This window comes from Trichosporon asahii (genome assembly GCF_000293215.1).
Source record: "Trichosporon asahii var. asahii CBS 2479 unplaced genomic scaffold scaffold00003, whole genome shotgun sequence".
NCBI classification, from domain to species: domain Eukaryota; kingdom Fungi; phylum Basidiomycota; class Tremellomycetes; order Trichosporonales; family Trichosporonaceae; genus Trichosporon; species Trichosporon asahii.
In genome coordinates this window covers 690,989-709,302 of record NW_014040921.1, presented here as the reverse complement: position 1 = coordinate 709,302, position 18,314 = coordinate 690,989, and the positions used below count along the sequence as shown (strand labels likewise).

General features: G+C 59.6%; 2 protein-coding genes across 2 annotated transcripts; both read right to left on the bottom strand.

Moving 5' to 3' along the window:
- Positions 1 to 584: 584 nt before the first annotated feature.
- Positions 585 to 2,986, bottom strand: A1Q1_02097 (uncharacterized protein; the record flags this gene model as incomplete). The annotated part of the gene is made up of 2 exons (XM_014328627.1): positions 585 to 1,189; positions 1,243 to 2,986. 2 exons carry the CDS (start codon positions 2,984 to 2,986, stop codon positions 585 to 587), a joined length of 2,349 nt encoding a protein of 782 aa, XP_014184102.1.
- Positions 2,987 to 16,243: 13,257 nt separating this feature from the next.
- On the bottom strand, positions 16,244 to 17,706 carry A1Q1_02096 (uncharacterized protein; the record flags this gene model as incomplete). Its single annotated transcript, XM_014328626.1, has 2 exons — positions 16,244 to 17,293; positions 17,347 to 17,706. The coding sequence occupies 2 exons, from the start codon at positions 17,704 to 17,706 to the stop codon at positions 16,244 to 16,246; spliced, it is 1,410 nt and encodes a 469-aa protein (XP_014184101.1).
- Between the last annotated feature and the right edge of the window lie 608 nt (positions 17,707 to 18,314).

Sequence of the window (18,314 nt, the reverse complement as noted above, 5' to 3'; positions counted from 1 at the left end):
ACCCCGTTGGTTGGTTCTTGTGCATCCCTGAATCGTGCGATTGCACGCTCGCCGGAGGGGCCCGGCAGCCCAAGCATGCAGCCGCTGCAGGCGCGTCGCGTCCCAGCAGCCAGCCATGGTGCCATCACCACTCTAGCTCCGGGTCACCCGGGCACCGCGGGCGGGCGCCTTCCCTATTCAGATTTGGTCGTGCCACATTTTTTCGACCTTGGCTCCTTAGGGATCGACGTGTCAGAAAAAAATCGTCGTACCATCTTTTTGCTCCTGGACCTCGAATCAGGTCCCGCTTTTGCCCGATTCAATGCGGACTCTTGGGCTTATCTCCGTGCCACGCTTAATGCACGTGATGTGATGTCACACGCCGAATGCACCGGCTGCCGAACCGGGAGGTTCAGTGCGCCAAGCCGCGACATTGCTGACGCAGTCCTCCCAAGATGTCAGGCGCGCTCACGTTCGAGACACTACTAGCATCGCATATCATAATGGTTAATGAGGTACTGATAATTGTACGGAGGTAGCTCGCCAGCTCGCGGCTGGACAAGCGACCATGCAGAACATTACAACTCGCACACGGGAACGCTAGACTAAGCTGGCTCCCTCTTGCAGTGCACATCGTCGTCGAGCTCGTCCTCCTCGTCCGTCACCCATTCGCCTCCGGGCCCTGAACCGCCACGCCCGGGTCCGAACCCGTTCCGATCCGGTCGTCGACCGCCAGCGCTAGCGTTGCCGCCAGGCGCTGGTCCGCCTGGCCCAGGGGGTCCCGGTGGGCCAGGTCGGTAGTGCATCGGTCCTACGTCATGCGGAGGTGGACCATGAGCAGGTCCGCCGGGTCCCCCGCGGTGAGGCGGCATGTCGTAGGGGTGGTTCATGAACGGCGGCGGTGGACCATGATAGCCCGGTCCGTTGGGAGGACCGCCCATCGGCGGGTGGCCCATGTGAGGTCCAGGGTGAGGCGGGCGCCCAGCGTAATTGTACACCGGGGGCGGTGGCGGGTGGCCCATCGGTCCACCCATATGTCCCGGATGTGGTGGCGGCACACTTCGCTGATGCGCCTGATGCGCCATCTGCGAAGCCTGCGCCTGCTGCGCCTGGATTTGATGAACCTTGGCGTGCCGCTTCAGGTTCGACTGCACAGAGAACCGTCGTCGACAAGTCGGTTCCTTGCACACGTAGGGTCGCTCACCAGTGTCTAAGGGAAACATTAGCCATAATTCGATGCACACAAACAGTCTGAGCACTTACGAGAGTACGTGTGGATCCTCAATGACGACGGTCGGGAGAACGTCTTGTGACAAAACTGGCACGTGTACTTGGGTCCGGTGCTTGACCCGCTCGCCTTTGGCGGCGACGACTCCATGTCGCCGTTGCTGCTGGCATTGTTGCTCGAGACCGCCTTGTTGCGCTCCGCGTCCGCAACGCGTCGTGCAGATTCAGCGAGGACCTCCATGCCGTGCATTCCCGGGTCTCCCTTGACGTCGAGTTCATCGTCGTCCGCTCCGCCGACAGTAGAGGCGAAAGACGACCGTCGAATGTCGACCATTGGCTTGGGCGTCGATGCTGCTGATCCTCGGCGACTGTTGTGCGCAGCGAGTCGCTTGGGAGACAACGGATCCGAAAAGGCGGGTACCGACTGAATCGAGAGCGCAGACTCGGTGGATTCACGTCGAGGTGCGAGGTGGAACAGTTTGGGAGACCCGGCGTCACCATTCTTAACGGGCGGGGTCGAGAGATACTGATTCTCCTTGGAACGGCGCATGGCGACGTCGTCACCGCTCTGCGCCATGATTAGCTCCGCAAGAGACGACCTGCGCGGGGCGCCTTGCTTGCTGGAGGGTTCGGGCGAAGGGGGTCGTGTCAAAGAGCGACCAGGGTGATCGTCCGGAGCCACTAGGCTAGCGACGGACTCTCGGCGGCTCGAAGGCAGGGGCGGAATCGAGTCGTTTGATCGCCGGGACAAGGTCGACGGCCGTCGGTCGGACGGTCCGCTGTCGTTGGCAGAAAGCTCAGCAAACGAGCGGGCCAGCGGTCCAGTCATGGGCGAGTTGCGCATCGACGAAGAGTGGTAGTCGCTGTCGAAACGGGACTCGATGGATGGCGACAGAGGCGAAGGCAGGTTGCCCGAGATCGATCCTCGAGAACCAGAGGCGATGGGAGGATAGAGCATGGTGCGCAGTCCGTGACCAAACCCAGGACCGCCCGACACAGATCCGGAGCCCGAGACGGGGAACGAAGCATTCCTGCTCTGCGCCTGCCACTTCAAGCGCGCCACCTCATCAGCATCCTCGAGCGCGGGCGGAAGATCAGACCGGCGTCGCTTAAAGTCGGGCTCCTCATTGAGCGGACCCCGACTGAATGATCCGCGCGGCTGCGATGCGCTTGAGAATGAACCAGAGCGATCCCGGTCGTCGGGCGCCCACCATCCAGGCTCAGACGAGGCGAAAGACGAGAAGCGAGACGTGCGCGAACGTGGCGAGTCGAGGGGCGAAACGGCGGATGAAGCAGAGGCAGCGGTCGGAGATGAGAACAGAGAGTTGCCGAACGGCGAGGACAGGAGCGGAGGTTGGTCCGCGACATTGAGGAGAGCCTTGATGCCCGGGAGACTAACACTTTCGCCCGAGTCCTGCCGAGACGGTGGTTGCTGTTGCTGCTTCTCGTGCGGGGCAACGTCCTCTCGTATTCTGCGGAGGGGATGTCTCGAGCCCAGGTCGCCGTGGGACTGTTCATCTTCATTAGTGGGAGAGGCAGAGGTGTCCATGGGGTCAAAGCGGGAAGCCCTGCGGATCATAGTGGGCGGACGTGCACCCGGCGGGGGGATGGATGACTGCCTGAACTGGAATCGGCGGGGCGACTGTTGGGGGGTGGATGCTGCGGTGTGGGTGGGAGATGCGAGGGGGGTACGCGAGTCTACCGGGTCGACTGGGTCGTGGAGGTGTGCATTGGGGTGAGGAAGTTGTTGCCTGGCTGCGACGGTAGCCACGGTGGGCATGGTCGGCGGTGGGTGGTGAGTGTCGGGCGCGGTGGCCGGAGCTGGTGGTGAGGCTGGATCGAGTGCGTGACGGATGCGATGGTCGATGCGTTTCGTTGGTGGATGGTAGATGGTGGGGAAAGAAAGGAAGTGGTTGTGGATGTTGAGGTGGCAAGAGGATGGATGTAAGAACCGATGAACCGAGTGCCCGAGTGTCGATCAGGAGACAAAGTGAGAGGGGGCAGAAGACGGCAGGGAAGGGGGAGGATCGAGGTACAGGGTGAGGGGGGTCCAGGGTTGGAAAGGGAGGGGGGAGCGTGAGGGTCACCAGAGCAGAGGGGGTGCACCGTCGTGGTCGGGCGAGGCGGACGAGCAGAGGGCGGACACGACCCAGGCAGGCGATCAGAGGACGTGGGGGGCCGGGGACGCGCGAATTTCGACACGATGCGAGTATTTGTTTTTGAGGATTACGATTCCCGGATTAGAGGATTACAGCACACCACACACACACAAGCACAACAAGCATTCGTTCGGTCCCAGATGACGGCACCAGGGCACCAGGGCACAGCAGTCACACCCCAGCCAACCATCATCCATCATGCCATCATGGCAGTCACAACGGCGTTTAATCGGCACCACCGAGCAAACACGGTCAGCGACACCACAGTCCGCACCGATCGTCGTTTGTGTCGACCGTTACGTCGCCGCAGATCCAGCGCACGGAATGCACATGTCCGCACATTCACCACACACCATTGTCACGAGCCACACAGTCAGTCAGAACGGAACGCACCGGCGCACGTAGAGTTTACCACCGAGTGGGGCCAGATCAATGTGGAGCCGGCCGGGCGGAAACGCAAGTCGATCAAGCGAGGTGAAGGGCCACCGGTGGGTCAGCGGGGATCGAGCGATCGTCGGTCGTCAAATTAAAACGAGCCACCGTGCGGAAATGACGGGCAGGTCGGATGGACATCGACGGCGATCAAGGCGATAGGCGAAGCAGATGCGATGGGAGATAGGGGTAGGGGAAGCAATGATTTGCAAGAAGAACGCATGTCAGCACGCAGTCACAGCACACGATACACAGCAAGGGAAGAGCACTCGCAGCACGTCCCACTCGAGCGATCCAGTCATCAAGTGCGGATGCTGCGGGAGCGGTGCGGCATGGGGAATGAGGCGGGGACGGCCCACTCGGCGACCTCGGACAGCGAACAGCGTGTGGAGATCGGATCTATGAGGCTTGAGGCATCATGCTTTGCTATGCACATGCGCGCCACCGAAGTACCGAGACCCATCCCCGTAGCACAGAGCTTGATAGACCTCCCGGAAGAACTCTGAAATCTCTGGCCAATGACACAAGCCTCAAACTCGGTCTTGGGACAATGATCCACACTGGGACTGCGGGGCTGCACATGCTCACATGCACACAAGGGTGGGGGACACCGGGCTCCGGACGTCACAGAAGCGACACCGAACTCTGCCGGCTGTGCCGAACGCCGCAGGCGATTCTGGCGAGCATCGCTCCCATCGCATGCCAACACGCCCAACATGTGACAGACAATAAGAAGCAATGACCGCTAGAGGCCAGTGGTCGGCGCAGAGCACAATGGGCGCATCATAGTGGGTCGTGCCAGCCAGAAGGCCAGGATGGCCAGGAGCAGCCAGGATCGCAGATGAGAGCATAATAGAAAAATGCGGCTCGCTTACGCCTGCGCGCTCGCGACCTCGGCGTCTGCAGTCCCGAGCCCAGGACCGCCTCGGCCCTCGGGCCATGCATGCCATGCGCCGCCACCAGCCCAGATCCACATAGTGGGCCATCGGACTTGGACGGCAGAACATGACATGCGATGCAGAGTCCGGCACGGCCAGGAGGTCAGAGCACGACGCCTCAAATTTCAAGTCGGTGTCTCTCCAGGCGATCTACTGATCCACTCAAGAAGATCCGGAGATCATTCAAAAGGATCCGCAGAGATCGTCCTCGTCGCCACCCCATTCATCCCACCGACCGATCCATTCATGCACCACGAAATGCCCAATACGCAAATGCGCGGAATGCACATTCAGAGCATAGGACAGATCGTTGGAGCAGGGTGAAGCACTCTGCATGTAAGGCAACAAGCCGGGTGCCCCTTCACCGCCCATGGTGCTCCATGTCCCGCAGATCATTTTCTGGCCCCCTCCGCAGCCCACACACAACCGTAGACACCGGATCCGGCCCAAGCGCCGCTCGAGCCACCGTCTGTGAACAAGACAAGTACTTACCGGGAGATTAAGAGTTGCACGCGTGATGCAACGAGATTGTTTCCGGATCGAAAGCAGAAGGTCGACGAAAAATCGATGTTGGAGGGAAGAAGGATGGAGAAAGAGTAGATGTTGAGGTTCACCAAGGTCGGAATGCTATGTTGCTCGAGGGAAAGTGCTGCGCAGGTGATCGGTTTCCACGCCGATTGGGTTCACTGGCGTCCTCTTGAGCTCTTGAGGATGGTGCACGCGCGGTGAGATCGCCAAGATCGACGTGCAAGGGGGTCGATAGCAGACGGTTGTCGGCCTTTGAGCAAAACCTCTCGCGTCGTTGGAAGCGGCGGAACGGCACTTAGACGACGGATGACAATGATCCGAGGTGCCAGCGATAATGTAAAGAGAATGAAGAGGTTTGCAGAAACGGCCGACGATCGGCGGACGGAACAGCCGGTTACAGACGGTCTCGATGTTGCAAGTGACGAGCTGAAACTGGCGAAACGGGCTGAACTTTGGCTCGACCTTGGCTCGACTTGGCTCGAACTTGGCTAGCCGTGGTGTTGGAGCTAGACTGTGGGCCGAGTGAATGCAAAAGGGTTCAGAGTGCTCGGCTGTGGGGACGTTGGACAGGTCGCGGGACAGCGGTTAGATGCAGGCAGAGTCGAGAGGTTGGGATGGGTCTGGACCAGACTGGGCTGAATGAGCGCCTGAGTGACAGTCGATGGGAAGTCGGGATACAAGACAGATGCGTCGCTGGTGCGCCCGTGTGTGTGTCGAGAGTCGGTGATGATCTGCCCGGGCGTGCGGGAAGCGGAGTGTAGGCGTGTGAGGGATAGATGATCAGATGAGTCGGTAGATTGCGAGATGTGTGGAACGGCAAAGACGAAAAGAAGCAAGGGTAGACGACGGGAAACTAACTGAACGGCTAGTACCGCCAGAGTGCGGGGCCGGTGCAGTAGCTTATTGCCAGAGAGCGTCTGTCGTTCACTTCCCCTTCAAGTCGTTATACGACTACTAGCGCGCGGGTCACGTCACAGCACTGTGCGTGGATGCTTTGCAGGAATGCGCAGGAATGTAGTGACCCAGGTGCTGCAAGTTCCGAGAAACCGAGACTCAAACCTTGTCAGGTGCACGACTCGTGGCTACTGGGGCCGCAAAGCTAGATGGCACGGCGAAAAGCAAGATGAGCAAGTACAGGCACAGTCGATACCTAAATCGGGCAACCTCGCGGTACAGGGAACGTAGCGTCGTGCGGAATCGAGAGGAACGATGACCGGGTTGAGAGTGGGGGAAGAGTTGAGTAAGACTGGGGGTATGTGGGGTTGATCAGATGATTGATGGGAGGAACAGGGCCAAAATGGAGAAAGCCGATGGAGGGACGAGCCTGATTATGGTATGTCAATCCACGAGACACGGGGGCCGGCACAGATGGCGTGGGTGTAACTGGAAGTACCTCGCACTCTGCGTCTGCGTGGCTGTGGGAGCTGCCAGTCTTCGATAGACCTTAACAGGGGCGGAGGAGGATAGCGCTGCTATAACGCAGACTTTTTCCCGGTCGGAGATCGCCCTACGATAGGGGAGGTTGGGAGAAGGGCAGGGAGGGTGCTCAGCTATTGAGTTGGCGGCTTGCTCGATTGCGGGTGAAAGCTCGGTCGTGCGTCTATCGCTACGCCGAGGTGCCCGGATGTTGTGAGGGAGGGAGACAAACCCAGGAGTTGACGGCGGATGATCTCGACGGATAATCAAAGAAAGGTTGAGTCGGAACTGCGGGGTCGAGAGGGGTGATTACGGCGTGGTGAGGTATGTAACAGGTGAGGGTCGCGATCAGCAGGAGTTGGGTGGTGTGACAATGCCGAAACCAAGGTCGCAGATCGATGTGGGTCGTCGAGAGTAAGTGTCAACTTGTCAACTTGGAAGCAAGGGTAGTCGCAGTTCAATGAAGTGTCGACGAGAGAAGGGCCACAGATCAGCTGAACCGGAAAGCGGGCGTGTTGCCGCGAGCTGCAGCTGGCTCACTGGCCACTTCGAGTATGAATGGGGCACACGGGCTGACCGGATGAGTGGGCTGAGGGCTGGCGAACGCCCGTCTGACCTGCATATCCTGTCTGTCCTGGGCGGAAGGCTGCGGCTCGTAGTCACTTCATTGTGCGCCCCCTACGTTGTGTCGCAAACTGGGTCGACCGACCAGTCAATGTTCAACTTTTTCTGCTGATTCCTGCAGAACACAGGATGCTCTGGGGGTACCTATCGAAGTATTTCCTGAACACCCTTTTGAGCAACTCAGGTGTCGCAGACTGTGGCACCGGGGCAGGGCCCTAACGGTGCGGGTTTGTTCCTCTAGCGTATTGCATGGCGTAGCTGGCGTAAATGAAGTAACATCTGGGTCTTGTTGACAGCGAAAGTCAGCACGAGGACTGAGTGCATACAGCAGGTAGCAGGTTGACTCAGGAGTGTCAGTTCTGCAGGAAAACTGGGCGGACACCAGCCTTTCGCCCAATGACAGGAAGCGGACCAGAGGCTCACATTCCGCTACGAGACTCCCAGTCCCTAGACAGTCATTCACTCCGGACACCAACCAACCTACGACATCTTCGGAAGGGTGGGTCAGGTACCGCATCGCAGATACTCCTCTTGCTCTGCGAGCCTGGCAAGGCCCTTGGAGTTCCCTGCACGAGGCCCGGTCATACCTGAGGGCGCTGGGGATGCTACTACCCACTCTTTGCGGCTGACGACGGTACCGGCTACTGCAGAGCCACTGACGCGCATTCACACTCACTGCCTGGCCCGCTGGCTATGCCGGGGCTAGGCCTTGAAGCTTGCTCAATGAGAGCGGGGTTTTGATTCGAAGCGGGGAGATCCTTTGGGCGGAGGGTTGCTGTGAATAGAGTGCCGGTTCGTGCTCCTACATTTTATGGGCAACTTCGTACTGGTGAGCGAGGCTAGCAAGCGAGCAAGGGAGGGCCAGGTGAGCCGAGCTCAGGCCGAGACCATGTCAGCCAGACATTATCTGTCGTTGATACCTGCCGTCTGTGCCGAAGCCAGATCGACGGTAGACGGAATCGCGGAAACGCGGACACTTGATGCATCATTCTCAACGTTATACCTCGCTATGAGAGCTTGGCCGTCTGTTCAACTCTTTCCGTAGGTCAGCAATGTCGTACCTTCCTTCGTTGTGCTCATCGATCGCTCCGCCTGCCCCCGACGTCCCAGCCCTCGCAGGCCCCCGGCCAGCCACGCCTTTTAACCAGTCTGTGTTGGCTGACGGTGGTAGACGCGATTCAGGAGGCGCTTGCACCTCTAGTTGCGCATGCATGTTTTCCTATTGTCCATAAACAGGAAAAAATGCATCCAGCGAAGGGTCCAAACGCCCTCAGCGAGTGTTGCCTATTGCTCGACGTAGCGGAATTCTGCGGTGGTTTCTTGGGATACGGGTTCGCTTTGTCAGCTCGTCAGTGTGCCCAGGGCTGATGACAGGGGCACGCGAGAGTGCCGAGGTGGCTTAAGGCGTATCGAGGAATCTTTCAAGAGACGCTTTTGCGACTCAGACCTGAGACGACGAGAGACGACGGTCATGTTCAGCTCGGCATGGGCTTGAGGGCAGACGCAGATGGACTGGACTGCGAACTCAGGTCATAAACCGACGTCCTGGCGAGCACCTGCAGGGATGACTAGGAACGAGGAGCGTGACCCTTTGCGATTATTGATACGGGGGACCCTGACTGTCTTCGTTCTGGTACTCTTCGTCGCCTCCACCAATGATCGGCACCGTAGACAGGTTTCTTTTGCATATTACGCACTGGGGATGTCATACTCGGATCTTGGATAACTTTAACTCATCGACCCGGCTCGATATGATAAAATGAGAGCTTTAAACTTGGAAACCCGCTCCGAATGTGTCCCAGCCTCGACCCCCTGGGCGGAAGAGTGCACATGACTTGTGACGCATCCGTGGGCGTTGCAGTGTGTGTCTGGGTGATTATCGTGGCTGACGATCCTCAACCCAAAAACAAAACGCAAAACCCGCGGGTCGCGCGGCTGACGGCTGAGACTGATGATCTGGTGATCACTCCCACCCCACTGTCTCTGTGTTCAAAGATCTCCGGTCAGGAACGAAGGAACGCTGGCCAAAAAAGTCAAAAAAGGAGGAAAACGGGACCTGGGACCTGATGCGACCTTCATCCTTGGGCCTGGCGGGCAGACGGACCTGGGGAGTACGACGCTGGTCTCATACATCGTTGCCGGAGCAGAACCATAAAGCTGACTGACCGATGCATCGAAGCGAGGTGACAACCCATTACGCGCCAAAACCTTGCACAGCTATCTCTGACGTTCGTTCCTCTCCGACAGATGTATCCTTCATGGCAATCATGCAATCAAACGCTCTGCGCGCACAGCTTAAAGCCGGGCTAAACGCAGCGCTGTGTACACTCAAGCCACTGATGCTCTTGCTGCGGACAGCTGTGCTCCATGAACCCTCCACTGTCCTCACAGGCGAACGTTTCATCTGCAGTCTCGTGGACCAGCCGCACCACCCGCAGCTACAAGGAGCCCATCACTTCGGACGCCCGCAGACTCCAAGTCACTCACATACTCACATTTGAGCATTTGGGCTGCCACATGGTTCTGACACATACATGCCACAGACGTCCTGCGCAAGTTGCTGGACTGGAATTTAGTTCAGGATCAATCGCGACTGTGTCAGATCACAACCCGCCGGCTAGCGCTAGCGTCGACGAGGATGACCCATATGGCGAACACGCCGAGTGTGCGAGTCTACGCGGCATATCGCGGCAGACCGGCAGATCATCGGTGGAATGCACTTCATCGACGGAACGTTGTACGTACTGGCCATCAATGTCCGCCTTTGGCAAGTGATATGTTCTGGTTAACCATGATGCGGCGCAAGTCCGGCCTTTGAATCATAAGCGATGTCTATTCTTGTGAGTGAGAATCTGCGAGCGCAAATGCACGGGACGACGGCAGGACGGACTATTAGAACCGGCGTGTGACGTTGACGGGCTACCCCGCTGTGCGCGTAACGAGCACATAAACAGATGTACGTATGAGGTTGCCCGCCCCGTGTCACCAGCATTTTCGCCGAGAACGCCGTGTGTGCTGGATGCAGCGCCGCGATTCCAGCACCGGTACCGGTACACCGGTGCATTGACGGGCCGACACATGAATGCTCCCCGCTGAGGCGTCGTGCGTGAGTTTTGCTGGAGCCTGGACTGCGCCAGCGGCGCTGCGGGATCGCTCAGCGGCTGAGGCGGCAGTGGGGTCGAACCGAGACGAGGGCACAAGGGTGTGTGGCATGCCACCGAGATCTCGCCGAATGAATGCGTCTGAGACAGCGGCGACTGGTGCGCCGTCCGGCCGGTCTTTCCGCGGCTGCGCATCACACGCGCACAGGCGGTGACTGCCGCTCCCGCAATGACGACGTTGGCTGCATCCCCAACTATCAGCGACGAGCTCTGGCAGAATTGTCCACGGAGATGCGGAGACGGAAAGCACGGAGCCTACTAGCAGCGCTACGATGAGCCTGACTTGCTAGTCACGTTTCGACTGTCAAAGCACATGTCAGCGAAGGACGATAGCATGCATGGAGTGCAGAGTAGCATGGCAGCGATCAGCCCCATCAGATTTTGAAAGCGCAAACTTCTGCTAAATGTAGACGAATGATTAGCAGCATTTATTCAAACCCTTTTCCCCAGGGTGTCAGCCTACCTGCGTGCGCGGTCTGGTCGTCCGAGTTCGCCGTCAGTACACCGCGTCGCCGCATCGCCGCAGTCCGCATCACCGCAAAGTGCGTACCACACCCCGTATACCCCACACCGCCCCTTCGGCCACCCACGCCGACTGAATGCAGATCCAGCAGTGCCACTGATCTAGGAGACGAGATTGGGGGACACTGACATGCCCCGTGCCGTGGAGTCACTGTCACTCTTCTCGCGTCCGAACAAGTGCCTGCTAGACTCACACTAACATGCATGCATGTGTGGTTAACGGGTCACGCCGTGCAACGTTTTGCCATGAGGCGCGCACGCCAGCCTTCAAGGCAGTGGAACCGAACAGACCTGCAGCGCACCCAGCGCGTGCAGCATGAGTCATGCAGATCTTCGGTGCCGTTTCTAATTTGATGAATTACAAGAGGGCTGAATCGTCTGGAAATACGGCTGGAAATCACGCCCTGGGCCCTGGGGATCGCGTGAACGCGTAGTCTTGCCTCTCCAGTGTGACGCTGCAATTGTGTGAGTATGAGACGCATTCGACTTGCGGTCCAGGATGCGTGCAGGATGCAGGCAGGACAGTTATCCGTTAGTGATATCTGCAATCCTGGACGTCCTTCTGGCTGGCATGCAGGCGAAACGGCACGACGTGGTTAGACCCTGGACGCATGAGCAAACTTTGCGATTACGCTAGGCGATTAGCGCAAGTTCCTGGACAGTGGACACAGCCTGGCATCCGCTGGCGCGCGCCAGACCCTGGGTCTCAACCCTTCCTGTGCTTGTGTTGTGCGAGGGTTTTGCGAAGGGCAAACATTCTGAGCCGAGTAAGATCGCGACCATCGCTGCCCTTCTCTGCCCACCAATTCCGCACCGCATGCATGTATGCATAAGAGCTGTGTGTTTGCAGGCGGTGGAACCGATGCTGGCGAGCGATCTCAGCGATCGGGTAGCGGCGGGCCTCGTGTCAGCCTGCACCTTGCCGAGCGGCCAAGCCAGCCAAGCCGATACCACTGCGCTATTGTCAACTGCAAAAAGGGAGGCCAAGTGGCGTCAGGTAAGAGCGTATACAGCGCACAACACCCAAGGCCAGCGCTCGGAAGTGCCTGGAAGCTGGCCTCCCTTTATGCAGATGACAATAGCTTAACAGGTAGAGACGCGATCGCTCGAGAGTGGTCACTAACCACTCAGGCGAACGTGCCCAATCGACGTCATAGGCGCATTAAGCTCGGCTGTCCCACAACTGACAGCCGCTCATCTCAGCTCCGCGGTCCGGCGCAGCACTTAACATCTGCCACAATGCACGAGAGGTCATGATGATTGCACCGAACCGTATCCGCTCGTTATCCGCTCACAAGCGTGTCCTGCCCCTGTCCCGTGCAGTGCCGAACAGTGGGTATGCTGGAAGCAGTGCGCTGCGCTGTCATTTTGAATAGCACCATGAAGCCTATCCTATCCAACCCATCCCGCACAGCTCGGTCCGCCAGGTCCGGTGCGATCGTCGGTCAACGCTGCCCTGCCCGCTACTCGCTCCCCCGTCCCATCACATAATCCCAGGACCACCAGGTCCGGACGACCCACGGGTGATTGGGTTTGAAGCTCCGGCTCGCTCGCTATGGGTAGGACGTTAGAGGCAGACCCCTGTCGTGCCATCATCGCCTGCGACGAATCGTGGAAGTTCCCATGACCGATGAGTGCGGTAACCGGCGGCAGTTGTCGCTCCAGATCACGCAACTCCGGTTGGGACCGGCCAGCGTCCGGGACATCCGGTCAGCATGGAACATCTCTGGATCATCTCTGCAGGACATTGGGGAGCCGTGCAGTGCCGCTGCTGGCGCTGGTATGCGGCGTTGCTTCTGAGGACTGGTTCATGCTGAATAGCCCTTGCGTCATGTGCGTTTAGCGCAAGGACGAAACGTGGATGCGCAAGCAAATGGCGCTTAATGAATCGTTCTTATCTGCGCGACTCGTCCGAGCGTGTCGCGGCCCATGTGCATGTCGCAGAAGACCGGAGACCGAAGTAAGACACCGGAATTCCCAAAGATGTCGACGCGCTAGTGCGCAGTGTCACTCGCTCCAACTGCTGCATTCAGCATTCAAGCAACTAAGCGACGTTGGCGAGCTTGTAGATGGTATGGACCCGGGTCGCCCAGGGGATTGAGGCATGGTTCGCATGCCGCCCGTGAGACCCGAGAAGAGTTCTCCGAGGCCCCAGGGTATCCGCATCAAGCTTCGTACATGTGCAGGGGTAAAAACCCAGGAAGTGGGCGGCTGACAGCTGACACGGTTACTAACTGAGAGCCGATAAGGCTTCTTCTTGCCCGCCGGTCAGCATGATTGGATCAAGACCTGAGAGCGTGTCGCACTTCGACACCGGGTCTGTACTTCAGAAACGTGAGCAAGTTGAGTGGGGCCGACTGCGCTGCCGGTCTGCCGGCCGGAGCAGCGTGGGGGCAATAGGGGGCGACAGGGGACGATTGCAATAAGCTCTGGTTGGTGCTGAATACAGCTGCGGTGGGACCGATATAGCTCTCTGGTGCTGCGCTGCGATGATCTCGTGATCGCCTCGATTGATGTGGAGTGGGTAGCCAGGCACGGAGCTTTTCCGCTCAGCCGTCCCTCGCCGGCCGCTGGCCGATTTCCGGGTGATGCTGATTGGTGCGATCGCGCGGTCTGACGCATCCTGACGCAGCGTGACCCTCCGGCGATCTGTCCGTATCCCAGCACGCCCTCTGGTTGGCCCGCGATAAGCCGCGAACATGCTCCACCCGCGATCGCAGAGGTGCGGAACACCCCCCTTGCCTGGCACGAAGCCAATCTGCCAAGCGACCCAAGCGACCACCTTCGATCCGTTTCGTACGATGGTGGAGCCCAGGCACCGCACCGTACACCGAGCCTCGTATCGTGCGCATTGGCTGCTGCATCATGCAATTGACCCCCACAGGCGATTGACCATCCCCGAGGTTGCAGATGATCAGAGCGATGGTGTGCTGGAAATGTGCAGACGTTGCCAACGCAGCGAGCAGGCGCCAACGTTCCCGTAATGTCCAGTTCGTGCATCGTCATGGACGGCCAGCGACCGGCTCGCTCCGGCTCTTTGGATCTGTATACCGATCTCCCTAGCGGCTCCGAGACCAAACGCCTCTCGCACTGCATTCCGGCTCCGATCAAACGGCATCTAACGTGTGCTGCCCGCATGCACCCCTCCGCCTTGGTGTTGCGCTAGGTCAGTCGTGCCCGCTGGATTTGCTTAGCGCTCATGGACCACATGCCTCCCCGCAGTGGTTCCCCATGATTCCCCACCACCGACGCTCATCTCTGTTCCGCACATTGCTCCCCGCACGCACAATGCGGCTGGGCTATACGCCTGGGTATCATTAAGTGCGCTGGCTAGAGTGCGCGATCGTCGGCACTGCCGGGTCCGCTTTGCTGTTTCTTAGCTTGATGTACCGCTGTCGCTGTGAGCTTGTGGGGCAACGTTTCAGTCTAACCTAGGCGCGGCAGGCGGCCATGCGCCACAACGCGCCGTGCGCCCTCGCGCCTCGCATCGCGCCGACTCGCGCCGATAGATCTGCAGTCCGCGGCAGCCACAGCGCCACTGCACTGCTCTGTGCGATCTGCGAGCTAACCATTACTTGGAATGAACATACGACGCGGGCTGCACGCCTTCCGAAAAGACGCATGACGTGGGGCAGACGCAAGCTAGCAGACGTCTTCGTGGCCTCTGGCTCGAGTCGGCTCACCACGACCACTGAATGCGGTCTCTCATGATCCGACCGATCATCATTCCCATATAGCGGCACATGTGACGTTGCGTACGCCAGCTTTGGTGCTGAACTTGCCCCCACTTAGCGCTGGCCCGCTCATTCAGCATTCATGAATGACTGAATCGTCACGGCCAGCTCTCGGCCGTAACATTACGACACATCAGCGGCGTACTCCATTGCTAGCGTCAGAATAGTAAGCCGGAATGCATTGCAAGTTGTAGTGCGTAGGTGCGCGGTGGTGATCAGACTGGCCGCGCTGGCCGCTTCAACTATCGAAGTTGTAGCGGACTTCGATACCTTCCCCGCGCAAGATCGACTGTCGATCGGTATTGGGAGAAATTCAGTCAAAATCGTGGAAAACAAATACACCATGTGGCAACTGACCTCCACCAGCGCTCTCGACCTGCTCGTCAACATGATGAGAGCTCGATCGTGACGAAGTCGACAGCATCAACGACAACAATGGCAAGCACGATCCTCCCCCTCGAGCTCGTTGACCGGTGCATTGGCTCGCCGATCTGGGTCGTCATGAAGAACGAGCGCGAGTTCACCGGCACCCTCATGGGCTTCGACGACTATGTCAGTGCGTAGCTTCAACTGTCACTGCTTCTATGACCAAGCTAACCGCAGACATGGTGCTGAAGGACGTGACGGAGTAGTGAGTGGATAATTGCGTTCTTGAGCTTCTTGGAATGAGCGAGTAAGCTGACTAGCAGCGAGGTGACGCCGCAGGGCATCACGAAGACGAAGCTGGGCCAGACGCTGCTGAACGGAAACAACATCGCCATGGTAAGCTGGCATGCACAGTGGAAAGCTGACTCCAGCTCGTCCCCGGTGGCCAGGGACCGCAATGAGCAACGACGCAAGGACAGAGGGACCATGTATAATATAGAACCAAAGGAGGCGGGTGGCAGTCGCGGGGAGCCTTGCGGGCCCGATACGGTCGGCAGGAGGATACATGCGATACAAAGCATTACTAACTGGCCCTAACTCCTGACAGCAGGTTGACGCTCGTGCTGCTCGTGCTCCGCTGCGCGGCGAGGTTTACACTGCTGCTGCTCGTCGAGTACACGTTGCAGTGCTGCTCCATCACGCCCGGTGCGGCAGCGAATCGGACTCGCTTTTGCGCACCCGAGCGCCGGCGCGAGCGGGTGTGCTCGCCTTCCCCGTCTGACCAAATCAGCACATCGTCAAACTCCTCACGGTCTGAAAGCGGGAACGAGCTGCTCAGGTTCACGGAGTTGAGCGACGCCAGCGAGGGCCGAGGAATCAGCGCCGGGGGCGGCGTCAAGTTCTCGGCAGTTGTCGGCGTTGATGGCGCCGAGGGCGTAGACAAGGTAGGCATCGAAACAACATCGCCATGGTAAGCTGGCATGCACAGTGGAAAGCTGACTCCAGCTCGTCCCCGGTGGCCAGGGACCGCAATGAGCAACGACGCAAGGACAGAGGGACCATGTATAATATAGAACCAAAGGAGGCGGGTGGCAGTCGCGGGGAGCCTTGCGGGCCCGATACGGTCGGCAGGAGGATACATGCGATACAAAGCATTACTAACTGGCCCTAACTCCTGACAGCAGGTTGACGCTCGTGCTGCTCGTGCTCCGCTGCGCGGCGAGGTTTACACTGCTGCTGCTCGTCGAGTACACGTTGCAGTGCTGCTCCATCACGCCCGGTGCGGCAGCGAATCGGACTCGCTTCTGCGCACCCGAGCGCCGGCGCGAGCGGGTGTGCTCGCCTTCCCCGTCTGACCAAATCAGCACATCGTCAAACTCCTCACGGTCTGAAAGCGGGAACGAGCTGCTCAGGTTCACGGAGTTGAGCGACGCCAGCGAGGGCCGAGGAATCAGCGCCGGGGGCGGCGTCAAGTTCTCGGCAGTTGTCGGCGTTGATGGCGCCGAGGGCGTAGACAAGGTAGGCATCACTGCTGTGTCGATGGCGGCGAGCTGTAGGCGTGAGGGGCGGGGTGGAAGAGGAGGTGCGCGGCGCTGCTTGGGCGAGAGGGCGTACGGGTTGGATGGGTCTGACAGGGTCGAGCTGGAAGGGCTGGTGGGGCTCAGTGCCGGATCGGAGAGATACCCGTCCGAGTTCGGAGGCGTCGATGCTGGCGTGCGGATCTCGGTCTCCGAGCTGGCGTCACTCGCGTCCGTGAGGTCGACCTCGGCAAGTTCGGCCAGCTCGACCAGCGGCTCAAGCGGCGAGGTGGGCGACATCGACAGCGTCCGGGCGCATGGGGCGCCGTACAGCGCCTCTCTGAGGCTGGCTGCTGTGATGCCACTGCCCTCGGCGTGCAACGAGTTGCGTCCGCGAGCGTCGTGTGGGCACCACTTGCTCTCTCCCACCGAGGCACCAATGGACCGTCGCTCGCCCGTGGACAGCGCACGACCCCGGCTTTCGTCACTGAACACGGGCCGCTCCGGGAACGACCACGCTTCGGGCGAGTACGGGCGATACTGCCAGATGTTTGATTCGGCGCTGCCCGTGCTCGCCCCGCTGAGCGATCGCACTCGCCCCAGGCGGTTGGAGCGGAGTCGCCGGCGCGGGAACGTCGCGTACGTGTCCGTGAACTCGGCGCCGAGACACCACTCGTTCGCGGCTGTCTCCTTCCACTCCAGCTGTCCATTAGCTCCCATCTTATGACGGGGGTGTGACTCACGCTGTCGTCTCTGCCGTGGCCCTTGCGCCTCGTCTCGGGACGCGTCGGCATGAAGTCGGTGTTGTCGGGCTGGGTGTGAGAGCCGGACATGAGGTGGTCTGCGAACCCTCCGCTGGCCTCGCGGATACGTTCGCGAGCGGCGTGGGACGAGTTCTTTGCCCTCTGGAGACGCTCGATGATCCACAACTTTGCTACCACGGCTTTCCGCCGCAGACGCTGCTGCTCTGGCCGCAGGCGCTCGAGCTTGTCTTCTAGCTTGTTCTCGAGCTTCTCGAGCAGAGGCGTGCGCTCGTAGTCCCGCGGGTCGAAGCGGTTGCGCGAGAAGAGCGAGCCGAGGGGGAGGGGGATGGCGTGCACCATGGTGGCAGCTGCGAGCGAGGTGATGCTGGTGGCGAGGCGCCGGCTGACGCTGTTACTGGTGCTCAGGAATACTGGTTGAGTGTTTGTGTAGGTTCGGTTGGTTCGGTGGGTCGATTGGGAGACGGACGGAACTGCTGGTGATACGAGATGGCTTGCTGGCTTGCTGATTTGCGGATATCGGACAACGTTGGGATGTAGACAACAGAGCAGGAGATGGACACAACAAGGACTCGCTCTCAGAACCGCCGCCAGCAGCGGGTCGAATCGAACGAACACTGAGAAGACGACAACTCGAATCGAACTCTTGAGCAGCTGGGCGCAATCTCCGCCCTAGTGCAGCTGCCAAGCACAGCAGTGCGGCCTGACGCAGGCCGCCGGGCCGAGCGTCGAACATGCGAATGCTTCGACACCAGCTGGTCGGTGGCCCGGTGTCCGCACCGTTCGCTGATCGCGTGAGACGTGTTTGAGAGATGACGAAAGATCGCCAGAACGGGCGAATCGGGCAACATCATGGAGGCCAGAACTCTCGATCAGGTTCTCGCTGGTGCTCCGAGTGTCTGAGCGTAAGCAGTACACTGCACCACACCCTTCTTGGACTGCGCGCCGCG